Source organism: Raphanus sativus, chromosome 5 (assembly GCF_000801105.2).
Source record: "Raphanus sativus cultivar WK10039 chromosome 5, ASM80110v3, whole genome shotgun sequence".
NCBI lineage: Eukaryota > Viridiplantae > Streptophyta > Magnoliopsida > Brassicales > Brassicaceae > Raphanus > Raphanus sativus.
The window spans coordinates 1309443-1324930 of record NC_079515.1 but is presented as its reverse complement, the minus strand read 5'-3'; the positions used below and the strand labels follow the sequence as shown (position 1 = coordinate 1324930).

Sequence of the window (15488 nt, the reverse complement as noted above, 5' to 3'; positions counted from 1 at the left end):
TCCTACATGTACAAGAGCAAACGTCTCGTCTTCGCATCAAATCAGCTTCTACCTGTAAACTTCGCCGTCGCCGGATGGATCGACCACCGTCGTTTCCTAATCCAAACTTCTTCCACCGACCTCCTCCTCCTCCTCCTCTAAATTCTAATCCAAACTTCTTCCACCGAGCTCCTCCTCCTCCTCTGCAAACTCCCAACACTTACTCCAACGCTCCGTCTCCGCCACCGATTCGCGAGCTCTCCAGTACACTCTCCTCTCTACAGTCTCTATTATCGGAATGTCGACGCACATTAGATTCTCTCTCGGATAATCTAGCTTTTAAACACTCTTCTCTTCTCCACAAGGACTGTTTCGTTCGGTGTCCTTTTGATCCAAATCACCTTATGCCACCAGAAGCTCTCTTCCTCCATTCACTTCGTTGCCCAAAGCCTCTCGATCTCACTCACCTACTTGGATCCTTTAGTAGCTACAGAAACACGCTCGAGTTACCGTGTGAACCGGAGCCGAATAACGGCGACGGTGACCTCTGTTTCTGCTTAGATGACGTCACAGATTTCGGGAACAATTTCTTTTACAATGATTGCCCTGGAGCTGTTAACTTCTCTGAGCTTGATGCTAAAACGCTACGTTTTACACTTCCTAGTGTTCTATCCGTGGAATGCTGCGAGTTTGTAGGTTCTCCTGTGTTGGAGAAATCGTTAGGGCTCTTGCCGTCTGATGTTTGCGCGATAAAACGTGAGATTGGAGGATGGAGTGATTACCCAAGTTTTTATTCCTATAGTGTTCTATGTTCGATTCTTGGTTCAGAAGTGGTTGAAATGAGTGAGTTAAGGACATGGATTCTGGTGAATTCAACGAGATACGGTGTTATAATCGATACATACATGAGGGATCATGTTCTATTGCTGTTTAGGTTGTCTATGAAAGCGGTTGTTAAGGAAGCTTGTGGGTTTATGAGAGAGTATGATCACAATGCCGCTGGTGAGCAGAGCTGCAAAAGCAGAACATTCCAGTGTCCAGTTGTGTTTCGAGTGTTGTCTTGGTTAGCTTCTCAGCTTGGCGTGTTGTATGGGGAAGGAAATGGGAAGTATTTTGCTCTGGACATGTTGAAACACTGCATTGAAGTATCTGCCTCTCATATTATGTTGTTTCGGTCACCTGACTCCGCTGGTGTTCTCAAAGATTTGGATGATGCAAACTTCAGTAATGAGGATGTGAAGACTGGTAAAACTTTGGACAGTGGTCAGGTGATATCTGTGTCCCGTGTGGCAGCAGCTGTTGCAGCGTTGTATGAAAGATCCATGCTTGAAGGAAAAATAAGAGCAATTCGATATGCACAACCACTAACAAGATATCAGCGGTTGGTTTGAAATCTTTGAAGGGATATTCTGTTTTTCCAACTTGATTCTTTGTCCATCTCACAGTTTCTATATCTATAGTGTTTTATGTTTCGTATCATGTTTGAATCTGAGTTTGATTCTTCATGATGTCTACATCACTCTGTAGGGTAGCTGAGCATGGTGTTTTGACAGCTAAAGCTGTTGAGGAACGGAAAGGACGTCCTAGCTACCGACCTATTATTGATCACGATGGTCTTCCCAGACAACGCTTATCAAATGAGGTTAATACAAAACTAAGTACTAACTGTTATATTAATGAAACAAATATTACTCTAGGGAATTTTTGCTGAAGGAACTTAAATATAAATTGTACTGTCTATAATGTGTAGGATATGAATAAAATGAAGACAAGAGAAGAGCTATTAGCTGAAGAGAGAGACTACAAGCGTCGAAGAATGTCATACCGTGGTAAAAAGGTGAAACGAACTCCTCGACAGGTATGAAATCTCTTCCTTGTCCGTGCCTATGATAATCACAATTCTTAGTTCTGGGAAGGCATTCTTGACTCAAGAATGCATATTTCTCATTGGATTATTAAAGAAAGTGTAGAATGCTTAGGCTCTACCATGTCCTGTTGAGGCAATTTATAAACTGCATGTTGCTAATTATACTTTCATTTACGACCATAAGACATTCATTTATAAAGTGAGTTTTCTCCATTTTGTCTTGTGTAGGTGTTGAGTGATATGATAGAAGAATTTACAGAAGAAGTTAAGTTAGCAGGAGGTATCGGATGTTTTGAGAAGGGAATACCATTACACTCCTCATCTTCTATAAGCAAGGATCATAAAGAAATCGACTCTGAATACAATTCTGTATCCACAGCATTAACAGACGCATCACCAAGATCCTATAAGCAATGGAAAGGAGAGAATCATGCAGATAGCGAGTATTCAACGGATATTAGAACCAATACAGATAAGAGAAACCGGTATGAGGAATATGATTCAGGCAGCTCGGAGAGACAACAGAGTCACAGATCATACAAGCGCAGTGATCGAAGAGATGATGAATTCAAAAGGACCAAACGACGTAGCCACGAAAGGGAATCTTATCATCAAAACCACAGATCGTCCCATGAAAAGAGTTCTTCAGATTACAAGACCAAAAGGGATGATCGTTATGACAGCCGCCGCAGTAAGGAACCTAGGAAACAGAACTCGTTTGAAGATAGATACAATCCATTAGAAAGAGATTTAAGTTAAAAGAAGGTTGGTCTGACTTTGAGACGATCTTGCAGTAAAAGTTTTCACGGAGCATCTGGCAGTATCCTCTTTTGTATCCTTTACCATGCTTTTTTTTACATTAAAAACAATACTCTGTTCGTATTCAGTTCTTAATTTTTATGGAAATACATGAGCATTAGGTCACGTGTGATACAAGAAAGAAAAATACCTATGAAACCAAAGACATGACCCTTTTGAAACTCCGGTGACGAAGACAATTACCAGAGCCATTACCCATCTCAGAAGAGCAAGTACCTGTTCACAAAAGATCTCTGTTTCTTCATGGCCGGTGTTTTCCTTTCCAATTCGGAAGAAACCGTCTGAAACGGCTACAGGACGTAGCTCCAGCGTTATCAGAAACCGCCAGAGGCGAGAACACAAAACTCGGAGATTCCTGTGAACTTTAATCTCTTCCTCTGTTTCCCATTTCAGACGGCGACCTTGATCTCGAATACATCTCTCTGAGCGGCACACGACTGGTTAGTATTCGTTAGATTCCGCCTTTGTTTAAAATAAAAAAGAATTGTTACTGTGTGTTTATCATCTTGTTCCAACATTGTTTCGTTGAGTTTTTCTCTATATCATTCTTTATTTCTCAGTTTTGTAATTGAATATCATTGGAGAATACCATCTTGTATATTGGAGAATATCAATAGTGTCACTGTATCCGTCTCTGAACCTTTGAATTGGATGAGAAACAATCAAGCTTTGCCATGAAGCTGCATATTTCTGAAACAATCAAGCTTTACCTGTCCTTATCATATCTTTTTGGAGAAAAAAAGAATTAGCATTTTCGGAGATTGTTCAGTCATGACTTTTGCAACTACAGTTTTGAGATATTGATTCTCTTTGCCATGAAGCTGCATATTTGTGAAATCAGGTAGTGATGAAGACTTTGGTTTTGATTACTTGCTTCCTTGTAATTTGCGTGTCTTTTTCCTTACTGCCTCCTTGAAAAAAAAAACAACCACAATAGTTTATTACTTCTGTTGCTTCCTTGTAATTTGCTGGTATTTTTTTCCTTGCTGCCTCCTAAATAGAGTAACCACAATATTTTATTACTTCTGAAAATTTGTTCTTTTTTCCTGCAAAAAGAGTATTTTTCTTTTATCTCTATCGATCGAAGAAGTTTCAGTCTTATAGAAACTAAGATGTAGGGAAACATATAAGTAATGTTTCAATTCCTCGACCCATATTTCTCAGTCGAGTGTTAGTGACATTTTTATTGAGACTACATGTATGTGTGTCTGTGAAGATAATAAGTGCTCTAGTCACAAGATAATAAAGTTACGAACGATGGTAGGGCCTAGACATGACTAGGATATCAACTTTTTTTCGTCAACTATTGGCCTTTTCATCCTAGAATAAGTCACCATTTGTTGACTCTGTTTCCCCAGTTGTCTTAGTCTATTGAAATTCCATGAATCTTCCTGATGGTAATGAAAGACTTGATGGCGAGTTCTTATATATTCCTTCTATTAGTGGTTACTACGCTGATAATACATTTGAACAGATCTTCTTCTTTCATTCTGCAGATTGTTTTTCTGAAATACATTGTCAGGTCTGCTCGTCTGATGGCTCTTTCTGCTTTGTCTCGCCATTATAAGTACCATGTCTTTCCTAGCTTCCACGGGCCAGATGTCCGTAGAGGCTTTCTCAGCTGCTTACTGAAGGAGTTCAAAGAGAAAGCAATCGACGTCTTCATAGACAATGACATAGAGAGGAGCAAATTGATTGGTCCCGAGCTCACAGAAGCTATAAGAGGATCGTTAATTGCAATTGTCTTGATCTCGAGGAACTACGCTTCATCAACATGGTGTCTGAACGAGTTGGTGGAGATCATGAAGTGTTGGGATAAAGATAAGCAGACGGTAGAGGTGATTTTCTATGAAGTGGATCCATCTGACGTGAAAAAGCAGAAGGGAGACTTCGAAGCTGTCTTTGATAAAACTTGTGCTGAGAAATCAACGGATGACGTTGAGAGATGGAGAAAAGCTTTGCATATTGTGGCTCAAATCGCTGGTTACCATACAAGTAACTTGTAAGTCCTTCCGATCTCCGATTGACAGATTGGTCCTAATCTTCTTAAACATCTGAGTCTATATATATCTGGTAAACACTACAGCGAGAGAGTGAGGTAGGATCATTAGTTATACTTTTCCGAGTTAAGTTTGTTTAGATCTGGGGAAGAGATTTATATGGGGCATTATCATGTGAATTTTCGTTATAGTGTTGATATATTTTTGAAGTACATGTCATTTATTTCCCGACTATTTAACTGATGTATTCATCTTTTTCTCTTTTAGTGATGACGATGCAGCCATGATTGAAAAAATTGTTACCGGTGTTTCAAACAAGTTCACTTGTTCTACAACATCAAATGATTCCAACAGCTTGGTTGGGATTGATACTCATATCAGGGAGATAGAGCCATTGTTGTCCTTAGGATCCGATGAAGTCCGGATGGTTGGTATTTGGGGTCCTGCTGGAATTGGTAAGACGACCATCGCAAGAGCTTTATATAAAGAGCTAGTAAGTTTACACATGCTGCTTTTATTGAGAGTATAGAAGGGAAGTTTGAGCAAAACTATCGAGACGCGCACGCCTTCAAGTTGCATTTACAAAAACAACTTTTGTCTAAGACCTTAAATCAGAAAGATCTAAACGTAGATCATCTGGGTGTGGCAAAATCAAGGCTGGAGAACAAGAAAGTGCTTGTCGTTCTTGATGACGTGGATCAGTTAAAGCAGCTAGAAGCCATGACTGGCCAAACTTGTTGGTTTGGGCCTCAAAGTAGGATTATCATCACGACAAAGGATAAAAAGCTTTTGGTAGCACATGAGATCAACCATTTTTACCGTGTGGATGTTCCATCTACATCTGAAGCTCTTGAAATTCTCTGCCTGTCTGCTTTTCGTCACAAGTCACCGTCACTTGGGTTTGAGAACATGGCCATAGAAGTTACACGGCTAGCCGGTAACCTTCCTTTGGGTCTACGTGTTTTTGGCGCATATCTTCGAGGAATGTCCAGAGATCAGTGGATACATGCATTGCCTAGACTTAGGACGAGTCTTGATGGGGAGATTGGGAAAGTATTAAGGTTCAGCTATGATGCTTTATGCGAGGAAGATCAAGAACTGTTTCTTCATATAGCATGTTTTTTCAAAGGTGGGTGCATTAGTGACGTAGTGGAGTGTCTTGCGGAGAGTCGTTTGAACGTCAACCACGGGCTCCAAGTGTTGTTTGATAAATGTTTCATATCTGAAGCCGAATGGGGATGGTTGGTGGTGCATAATTTGCTGGAGCAAATGGCCAAAGAAATTGTTCGTAAACAGTCTGTTTCTGATCCTGGGAAACGTCAGTTCTTGGTGGATGCTCAGGACATTTGTGATGTGCTTGAGGGAAAAGCTGTAAGTTATGAGATAAACTGTATCCAATCGTTTTTTTGATCATTTGAAGTAATTTAAGTACTTTCAGGGCACTGAAACTATTCGAGGAATAGATTTTGACTTATCGAAGGTCAGTGAAGACTTAATTATTGACGAGCGAGCCTTTGAAGGGATGTCTAGGCTCCAATTCTTAAGATTCCAGAAATGGGGTTTGTATAACAACACCAAACTTCTCGTACTCCAGGGTCTGAAGGTTAGAGCTAGTAAACTTAGATTTCTTGAATGGGATCAGTTTCCGTTGACATGTTTTCCTCGTGAGTTTCAACCGCGGCGTCTTGTCAAACTTAAGATGATACACAGCAAGCTTGAGAAGCTGTGGGAAGGACCTATTGTAAGTAGTTTCATGCGTGCTTTACAATTGAATTAGGTTATTTGCATTACAAATGTATTAACGCGGTTTTGTCTTCTGCCTTAATTTATAATACGTGCAGCCGCTCCCGTGTCTGAAATTGATGGTGCTGGCTTATTCCAACTACCTCAAAGAACTTCCGGATCTGTCTAATGTTACTAATCTAAAGGTACTGAATGCTTGTTGTTGCTCAAGTCTGTCGGAGATCTCCTCCATTGGGAAGTCCACTAGTCTCCAGGAATTGCATCTCGCTGGTTGCTCCAAGTTGATAGTGATCCCCTCTTCCATTGGGAATGCCATTAATCTCAAGACGTTGAATGTCCAGCAATGCGATGGCCTGGTTGAACTCCCATCCTCTATTTGGAGCCTCAGTAAGTTAAAGAAACTGTTAACTGCAGGATGCCCAAAGCTAAACCATTTGGGGTCACAGTTGAGAAGCTTTCCTGATATTTCCTGAAACATTACAGAATTTGATATTAGTGATACAGCGATAGAAGAGTTTCCTTCATCAATCATGGCTTTTTCGTGTCTTCGTAAACTCTCAGCAATGCGTGCCGAAAGCCTCAGGGTGTTTCCAGATGTTCCTGACACCATCGAAGTGTTACTATTGCTCAATACGGGAATAGAAGAAATTCCTCCATCGATTCATAATCTCACACGTCTCACTCAACTAAGCATGCCTCGCTGCAAGAAGCTAAAGGTCCTTCCAACCAACGTCAACCTGCAATTTCTCTCTTCACTTGATCTCAGTTTCTGCACACAATTGAGAACGTTTCCAGAGATATCTACAAGCATTAGATATCTTAATCTGAGCAATACTGGTATAGAAGAAGTCCCTTCATCCATATGGTCTTGGTCCAGTCTTCTTGAATTGAACTTGGAAGACTGCAACAGCCTTCTGGTGTTCCATTGTTTTTCTGACAACATCGAAGAGTTGGACTTGGACTTCGACTTGGTCTTGGACTTGAGCAATATGGGAAGATATTTCTCACGTGGTAATTTATCTATAAACCTCAAAGGGTGCAAGAATCTTGTGTCATTGCCCCACATTCCCTCTTTCGTATCACTCCTTTATGCATCTAACTGTGATTCGCTGGAGAGAATAGATGGCTTCCTTACCAATCCAGAAAGATGTCTCATCTTTGCGAACTGTTTCAAGCTGAGCGAAGCAGCGAGAGAACTCATCAAGATATTGGATTGCAAGCTCGCGCTCTTACCTGGTGGAGAACTGCCGGCAGACTTTGATCACCGAGCAAGAGAGGGTTTACTAACTGTCAATTTGTATCAGAGCCCTCTTCCTTTATTTTTCAGATTTAAAGTTTGCCTTTTACTGCTTCATGGCCACTATCTAGAGGAGAAGGGTGCTAGTGAGGATGATAAGGAAGATAAATGGAAGAGGCTTTCCTGTGACATCTGGTGCGTTCAGAATGGCGTCGATGTTGGACATGGATCATGCAAGTACCCTATACCAGCAATACTTGGATCTACGGAGCATCTGTGTTTCATCGAATATTCCATCTCACTAAACCTTCCTGAAACAGATGTGAATTGTACCGAGCTTCATTTCAAGTTCAAGATCACTGGTAAATACTGGGATGTAAAAGAGTTTGCTATACAACTCTTGGAAGACCCTGATGTTCATGATGACCTTGTATGCTGTGATGATATTTACAACGAATCTGAGTACAAAGAAACTGCATACATCAAGATAGAGAAAATTTATATGCACGAACAATGTGAAGAAGAAACAATTTAAGAGGTAAGCTTTCTGGAAGGAAGCAACTTATTGATTTAAATCATAATAAATAACAGCATAGTTTCAACAACCCCACATGAGTTTGAGCTTTATTGTTTTCTCATGCAGTGACTAATATTAATTTGGATTCTGACAATGTTTGTGCTATAACCAGTTCAGGTTTCCGTACGTCATGGATGAAGTGTAGAGAGGGCAGGCCAGAGTTGGGTGCATGTGGCCTTGTAGCTTACCTTTGCGTGTAGGTATTGTCGTTTACAAAATAGACTGATTATGCTTTTACCTCTTTTGATCTATGTACATATCAGCGAGCTGGTTTGGCGTAGTGATTGCTCTCTGACTAGAAAACTAGACACAACCATGTGATTCAGAGGGCATGTTCAGTACATATCAGTGAGCTGGTCTGTCTCTAATCAAGAGGGGATGTTCCTGAAACTGGGATTAATGATTTTGTCTGTGTAATGTGTGATCAAGTTGTTTGTTTTATTTTATTTTTGAGGCCTCTACTTTAAATAACATTGGTTAAACAGACATACTATAGCACTGAAGAATGTAGGATGACTGCACTGATCTTTATATGAAGTCACATTTCTTGAGAGTGTGTTGTTGTACATGATATCAGGTTGTACATCCAAAAACTGCCATCTTTGAAATATTAGTCTTAAAACGTTACTGTTTAAGATTACAAGCTTGATGGGTACCCACCAAGATCAAGTAAGAATGTGAGAGCTCTAGTTTTCGCTTTATATGAGAGATCATGTATTCTTTCTATTTAGGTTGTCTCTGAAAGCTGTTGTTAAGGAAGCTTGTGGGTTTATGATAGAGCTAATGCCGCTGGTGAGCAGAGCTGCAAAAGAAGAACATTCCAGGTTCATGTTCTGTTTCGAGTGTTGTCTTGGTTAGCCTCTCAGCTTGGCAGATCGTATGGAGAAGGGAAGTTTTTTTGCTCTCGACATGTTGAAACAATGCATTGAAGTATGTGCCTCTCAAGTTATGTTGTTTCGGTCACCTGAATCCTCTGTGGTGTTCTCAAGGATTTGGATGAACCAAACTTCAGTAATGAAGACGTGAAGATTAAAGAATTCTTCTTGGAAACAATCAGGTGATAAGGTTGGGAAAGCTTTGGACATTTCTCAGGTGATATCTCTGTCTCGTGTGGCAGCAGCTGATGCAGGGTTGTATGAAAGATCCATCCTTGAAGGGAAAATAAGAGCAATTCGATATGCCCCACCTGCCAGGTATGGATTTTCTTCCTTTTACGTGCCTATGATAATCACAATGCTTAGTTTTGTGAATGTTTTACTGTAGAATGGTTAGTAATGCATGTTTATAATTAAAACTGTACAATATTTTGGCTCTGCCATGTCATGTTGAGGCGTTTGGCACATCTTGTTCTATAATTGGACGTTGCTAAGTGACGATCAGGCATTCTACAATTTCTATAAGGTGAGTTTTCTCCATCTTTTGTCTTGTAGGTGTTGAGTGATATGATCGAAGAATTTACGTAAGAAATTAAGCTAGCAGGAGGCATTGGATGTTTTGAGAAGGGAATGCCATTACACTCCTCCTCTTCTACAGGCAAGGATCAGAAAGGAAGCGACTCTGGATACAATTCTGTATCAGCGACATTAACAGACACATCACCAAGATCCTATAAGCCATGGAAAGGAGAGAGTCGTGCAGATAGCGAGTATCCATTGGAGATTAGAACCAATAGAGATAAAGGAAAGCGGTACGAGGTATATGAGTCAGGCACTAGCTCAGAGATCATACAAGCGCAGTGATAGAAGAGATGATAAATTCACAAGGACCAAACGACGTAGCCACGAAAGAGAAGCTTACCATCAAAACCACAGCTCGTCGCGTGAAAAGAATTCTTCAGATTACAAGAACAAAAGGGATGACCGTTATGACAGCCGCCACAGTCGAGAACCTAGGAAACAGAACTCGTTTGAAGAAAGATACAATCCATTAGAAAGAGATTGAAGTTAAAAGAAGGTTGGTCTTTCTGACTTTGAGACAATCTTGCAGTAAAAGTTTTACACGGAGCATCGGCAGTATCCTCTTTTGTATCCTTTACCATGTTTTTTTTTACATTAAAAACAATACTTTCTTTGTATTCAGTTCTTGACGTTTTATGGAAATACATGAGCATTAGGTCACGTGTGACACAAGAAAGGAAAGTATGTATCTAAGAAACCAAAGACATAACTCTTTTGAAACTCCGGGGACGAAGACGAGTACCAGAGCCATTACTCATCTCAGAAGAGCCATCGATGGCTAATCCTTTACCGCTGAAACACAAGTATCTGTTCACAAAAGACCTCTGTTTCTTCATGGCAGGTGTCTTCCTCTCCAATTCGGAAGAAACCGTCTGAAACGGCGACGTACAAGCCGACGACGGAGCTCCAGAGTAATCAGAAACCACCGGAGGCGAGAACACAAACCTCGGAGACTCCTGAACCACCACTCCTTTCATTAACCCTTCCGTGAACTTCAACCTCACCGATAAGCTAGGGAGATCGCCGCTCTCTGTTCTCATCGGAAACGCTCTTCCTCTGTTTCCGATCTCAGACGGCGACCTTGACCCCGAATACATCTCTCTGAGAGGCACACGACGGTTGTTGTTATCGTCTCCGGAGTAACGGCGATTCTCCTCTGTTTCTTCCTTCTTAGCCCACCGTAACAGAAGCTTGAGACGTGCTCCTGTACCCCCACCGCGGCGTTTGCGTTTCGAATGCGTTGTCATTTCGGTGGAACACTCACTGATTCCGTCTAAACTCTCTCTGTCTGGACTCATTTCAGCGTTTGAGGCGGTACGATGATCCGTTCTCGCCGCTGTGAAGAGAAAAATCTCGGAGTCAGATATCTCAAACGCAGTTCCTGGACTGCCGCAGAATCCGTAACGCTCTTCTCTAAACGGTATAACCTTCTCGCCGCAGCCGTTTGATCTCCCACCCGCGGATTTAAGCCGTTTGATCAATAAATCAGAAACCGCGGTTCTCGGCGTTTGGCGTTCGAGCAAATCAACTGGAGTCATCCCATCTATATCAACAACGTTGAGATCGACGCCGGGGACTCTCAACAGAATCTCAACGACGTCATGTCTGACGGTGTTGAGAACATCCATCACAGCTAAGTGAACCACAGTTCTTCCGTTACCGTTTCTAACGTTTACTATCTCGGAGAAGTCAACGGAGAAGCTTCCTCCTCCTGAGACTAACTTCTTCAGAAGCTCCATCTGCCTGTCCAACCGCTTAAACCCGGACGCTGCGAAACCAGACACGACCATGTGAAGACACGTGTCACCTTCGTTGTTAACAGCTGAGATCAGCGGTGGAGATTCGTTTATCAGAGCCTCCATCACAGCTAAGTGACCCTTGTAAGCAGCTATATGCAAAGCTGTGTTTCCATGGCTATCTTTAATCTCCATGATTGAATCATACTTCGTTATAAGATACTTCACCACCTACATTATATTCCAAAGTTTAGTTCATATATATGTGAATTAATACGTTAATTTTTAAGAATTAATTGATTTTGTTGTTCTTACTTTGATTTGACCTCTGCAAGAAGCAGAGTGCAAAAGAGTAGAGCCATGAGCATCTCTGAGTCCTGAAACGGCGTCGTATCTTCCTGAGAGTAAAAACTCTTCTAAGATTGCCACGTGTCCGCCTCTCGCAGCACTGTGGACCCCTCTTTTAACCATCTCTTCCTTTACTATTAACTGCCTCTCCGTCAGTTTCCCGCCGTCCGTTTCTTCGACGCCGGCGATATCAGCCGGCAGCAAAGCGAAATCAAGCACGAGACGAAAAACGTCGTCGTTTTTACCTCTCGCCGCCGCGTAGAGAATATCCGTCACGCCGTACTCTCCTTCCCCGAACACGAGAAGCGGATCTCTCTCGAGAAGCTTCTTGACGAACCCCAAATCTCCGGCGGAGGCGGCGGTGTATAGCAGCCAGCCGCCGTATCCAGCTCTGATGAGCGAGTTATCTCCGTTACCGATCTCGCACTCCTCCAGCAGCCTCCTCGCGACGCGGGAGCGGTTCAGCGCCACCTGGGAGGAGTTGTTATCTCCGCCGTCTCCGTCGTCCCAGACGGTTTCGAGGCGGCGGATGCGGCGGAGGGAGGTGAGTTTGACGAGAAGGTTGGTGTCGTGGTGAAGCAGCTCGATGACGACGTCGTATAGACCGTTAGCCGCGGCGCAGTCGATCGGAGAAGCGTACCACCACTGGTCTCCCGTGCTCTCCCAACGGAGAGGAAATATCGGCGGTGGCATGGCCGTTTCCCCGGTTTAGATTATGAACCGGTTCTGTAAACCGAAACCAATGGTTTTCAATGAGAACAGAGCATATGTATGTATAGGAAACTTCAAGAAAACAGAGGAAGGAAGTAGATTAGGAAAGATCAATATGAATGGTTAGAAATGAACGGAGACTTTCTACTACAGAACATAAAGAGATGAAGCAGAAGACAACAAAAAGGAGAAGCCTTGGAGATTGTGTTGTTGTGGCGAAGACAGACACTTTTGTATCTTTTCACCAGAAAAAAAAAAGAATTATTTGAAAAAAGTTTATTTTGATCGGCATCGAAAATATATAGATTCCATTCCCGTGAGTGGACCATATCGTTACGTGTTTTATCTTTTATATATATCAGTATACCATCATGAAAAGGTTAGTAGTTAGTACAGTATATTCCAAATCTTCTGTAAAAGCTGTTGATTTTCCAGAAGAAGAAAAAAGAGATACGTGAAAGAATTTTAAACTGATGCAGGAATTTTTCGTTTTGCATTTTACGACATATCAGAAACGTCCATTGTTAGTCATTTAATCTTTTGTTGAGCTTTTGTAAGAAAATCGGATAAGAACTATGTAAAAAGGAGACAATAATGGAATGATGTTTCATCTAATTAGGCACGTCGCTAGTTTGGTTGAGACCATACGTTGAGGTTTATAATTTATGCACAAATGCACAATAAACGACATGTGATGTGAGTGGTAGTTCTAAACTATTCTAAATTTTGATAAAAACAAGTAAATGTGTCCCACTTGTGGTGGCTTTAAACTTAAGGGCCCTAATAATCAATAATTCAATAAATGTGCATTATGACTTGTAGTTAAAGCTTAACCATCATTATTATGAGATTGAAGAAGACTATTCAATCTTTATATTTTAATAGGAAAGAAGAAAAAAAAAAGTCCAGACAAAATGTATATCTTGTTCTATGCGTATTGTAGATCTACCTCTCTGTCGGTGTGGTAACTGTGGAGTGTGGACGCATCCAAATGCACATGTTATGTGTCCCTAAACTCAATGCTTAATTGCCTTGGATCCCACTCCCATAATCTCTCGATGTGATGAATCCTGAGACGTCTTACAATGATTTGAGTCAAAGCAGACAACATACAAAACTTTGCCTAAACTGTGTCTGACTCATTCAACTCCATTAAGTTACAGATCTCATCAAGTCTTATCCATGACCAAAGAACTTGAAATCTACACTACAATGTGCTTGAACAAACAGAACAATGAACACTTGGCAGCATTGTAGTAACTAATAATAACCTTCACTTTACAGGGGCAGTAAGTTTAACAGTCTTCATCACATTCTCAATTCTCTCAACAGCTTCATGCATACTCTTCTTCTTGACCTCATCCAAAAGCAACAAACAAGTCCTATGCCTCGGCGCGATATCTTGGCTCATCATCTCTTCAAACAAGCAATACGCCCACTCACACATATCAGCTCTACAAAACCTCTGTATCAGAAACGTATAAGTCGACTCATCCAAGCTGAGATGATGCTTAGTCACCATTTCTTTCAACAACCTCCCAACCTCAACCACATCCCCTCTCTTAAAGCAAGATCTCAGCAAAGGATGATACGTGTGGACATCAGGCTCACAAACTTTTAAACTCTCCATCTCCCTGAGAAGCTCAACCGCCTTATCTTCCTCACCGTGGTGACAATACATAGCAATCATCGAGTTATAAGTAGACGTGTTAACGGAAGGCATCTCATCTCTAAAAACACGCTCAGCTTCCTCTAACCTCCCAGCTCGAGCAAGCGTGTGAATCAAACAGTTATAGAAAAGAGTATCCGCCTCGCAACCTGACCTCCTCATCCTCGTAGCCACCCTTAAAGACTCCTCAAACTCTTTCTGCGCGTTAAGACAAGACATAATCGTCGTGTAAGTCACAGAGTTCGGTGGACACCCATTAGCTTCCATCTCACTCAGCATCTCATAGACTTTAATAAAGTTACACTGCAAACAATAGCATCTAATAATCGTCGTGTAGCTAATCACACAAGGACGAAACCCATGCCCTTTCATCTCCTGTATAGTCCAGAGAGCTTCCTCTACTCTATTAGCCTTACACCAACCGTGAATAAATATATTAAACGTGTGAGAATCTGGCTTAATGTGTGCCTTTAGCTCTAATAAAACAGCTCTAGCTTGCTCAGCTCTCTTCTCTTTACAGAGAGTATCAAGAAGTAAGTTCATAGACTCGGTGTTCTTCTCTAATCCAAAATCATTTAACCTATCGAACACCCTAACAGCTTCTTCCCATTCTCCCGCACCAGCGAACCTCCTCATGATCTTCGCAACTGTATTTATAGTTACAGCTTTATCTCCCTTCATCTTCTCGACGAACTCCTTCATACGGTCCCACTTCTTGGCTTTCCCGAGGATATCCACGGCCGTGTCGTAAGCCTCGTTTGAGTGTTTGTTGTGGCAATTGCGAGACTCGGCCCATTTCAAGACGCCGAGAGCTGATCTCCAGTCGTCTCTGAACCTGTGGAGGAGCTTGTGGAGTAAAGTTTCCGAGAGGGTTACTCTGTTGCAGAGGGGATCGTTTGAGAGACGGTGGAAGACTTCGTCTTCGCTGGCGACTCCTCTGTCGCCGGCTCTGCCTACGATGACGTTCCATATAGCAGATGATTGTGAGTATTCGTCGAGTGGTGGCTGTTCGGGAGATGGCTCTGGAGAGGTGGAGAGATTCTTGATGAGGGTGGAGGAGAGAGTGGTTGAAGGTAGGTGTTTGAGGCGTAACAAGGTGTTTCCAATGCGGTTTTGGACAAGCCGAGACATCGGAAATCTTAAAAGACAGTAGGTTATGAAGTGTTGTCTCAGGTTTCGGGCAGTAACAGTGAGAACAGTTTAAGTGTCGGAACAAAGACAAGGAAGATTGAATTCGTACCTGAAATCTTAAGCGAAAAGGTAATCGTGAAAATAGACGACGGCTGTCTTGCCAGAGAGGTTTTTGACTAGGAGGAGTAATCAACGCTCAGAAGAGACTTAAACG

At 41.8% G+C, this 15488-nt stretch overlaps 5 protein-coding genes across 17 annotated transcripts; 3 read left to right on the top strand and 2 right to left on the bottom strand.

Annotated features, from left to right (window-relative positions):
- The first annotated feature begins 29 nt into the window (after positions 1-29).
- LOC108857889 (U11/U12 small nuclear ribonucleoprotein 48 kDa protein) lies at positions 30-3224 on the top strand. 2 transcript variants are annotated; one of them, XM_057010703.1, is made up of 5 exons: positions 30-1360; positions 1507-1621; positions 1730-1837; positions 2075-2537; positions 2641-3224. In XM_057010703.1, the coding sequence occupies exons 1-5, from the start codon at positions 75-77 to the stop codon at positions 2757-2759; spliced, it is 2091 nt and encodes a 696-aa protein (XP_056866683.1). In that variant the 5' UTR covers positions 30-74; the 3' UTR covers positions 2760-3224. The 2 variants fall into 2 exon arrangements, with proteins under 2 accessions (XP_056866683.1, XP_018487402.1); XM_018631900.2 differs by having other exon boundaries at positions 2075-2765.
- LOC108859053 (disease resistance protein TAO1-like) lies at positions 2967-10339 on the top strand. Of its 12 annotated transcripts, none has more exons than XM_057010715.1 (10): positions 2967-3105; positions 3226-3506; positions 4162-4667; positions 4933-6036; positions 6104-6406; positions 6507-8183; positions 8340-8418; positions 8800-8891; positions 8954-9415; positions 9653-10339. In XM_057010715.1, the coding sequence occupies exons 4-6, from the start codon at positions 5386-5388 to the stop codon at positions 6879-6881; spliced, it is 1329 nt and encodes a 442-aa protein (XP_056866695.1). In that variant the 5' UTR covers positions 2967-3105; positions 3226-3506; positions 4162-4667; positions 4933-5385; the 3' UTR covers positions 6882-8183; positions 8340-8418; positions 8800-8891; positions 8954-9415; positions 9653-10339. The 12 variants fall into 12 exon arrangements, with proteins under 12 accessions (XP_056866695.1, XP_056866694.1, XP_056866691.1 ...); XM_057010714.1 differs by having other exon boundaries at positions 8340-8422; XM_057010711.1 differs by having other exon boundaries at positions 8335-8418; positions 9001-9415.
- On the top strand, positions 4047-5194 carry LOC130512458 (probable disease resistance protein RPP1). Its single transcript, XM_057010475.1, has 3 exons — positions 4047-4084; positions 4188-4667; positions 4933-5194. Exons 1-3 carry the CDS (start codon positions 4047-4049, stop codon positions 5192-5194), a joined length of 780 nt encoding a protein of 259 aa, XP_056866455.1.
- On the bottom strand, positions 10229-12740 carry LOC108859054 (uncharacterized). The gene is made up of 2 exons (XM_018632902.2): positions 11731-12740; positions 10229-11646 (listed from the first exon to the last, which is right to left on the bottom strand). Exons 1-2 carry the CDS (start codon positions 12454-12456, stop codon positions 10369-10371), a joined length of 2004 nt encoding a protein of 667 aa, XP_018488404.2. The 5' UTR covers positions 12457-12740; the 3' UTR covers positions 10229-10368.
- Positions 12741-13592: 852 nt separating this feature from the next.
- Positions 13593-15446, bottom strand: LOC108859008 (pentatricopeptide repeat-containing protein At3g04130, mitochondrial). Its single transcript, XM_018632844.2, has 2 exons — positions 15384-15446; positions 13593-15281 (listed from the first exon to the last, which is right to left on the bottom strand). The coding sequence occupies exon 2, from the start codon at positions 15272-15274 to the stop codon at positions 13748-13750; it is 1527 nt and encodes a 508-aa protein (XP_018488346.1). The 5' UTR covers positions 15275-15281; positions 15384-15446; the 3' UTR covers positions 13593-13747.
- Positions 15447-15488: the final 42 nt, after the last annotated feature.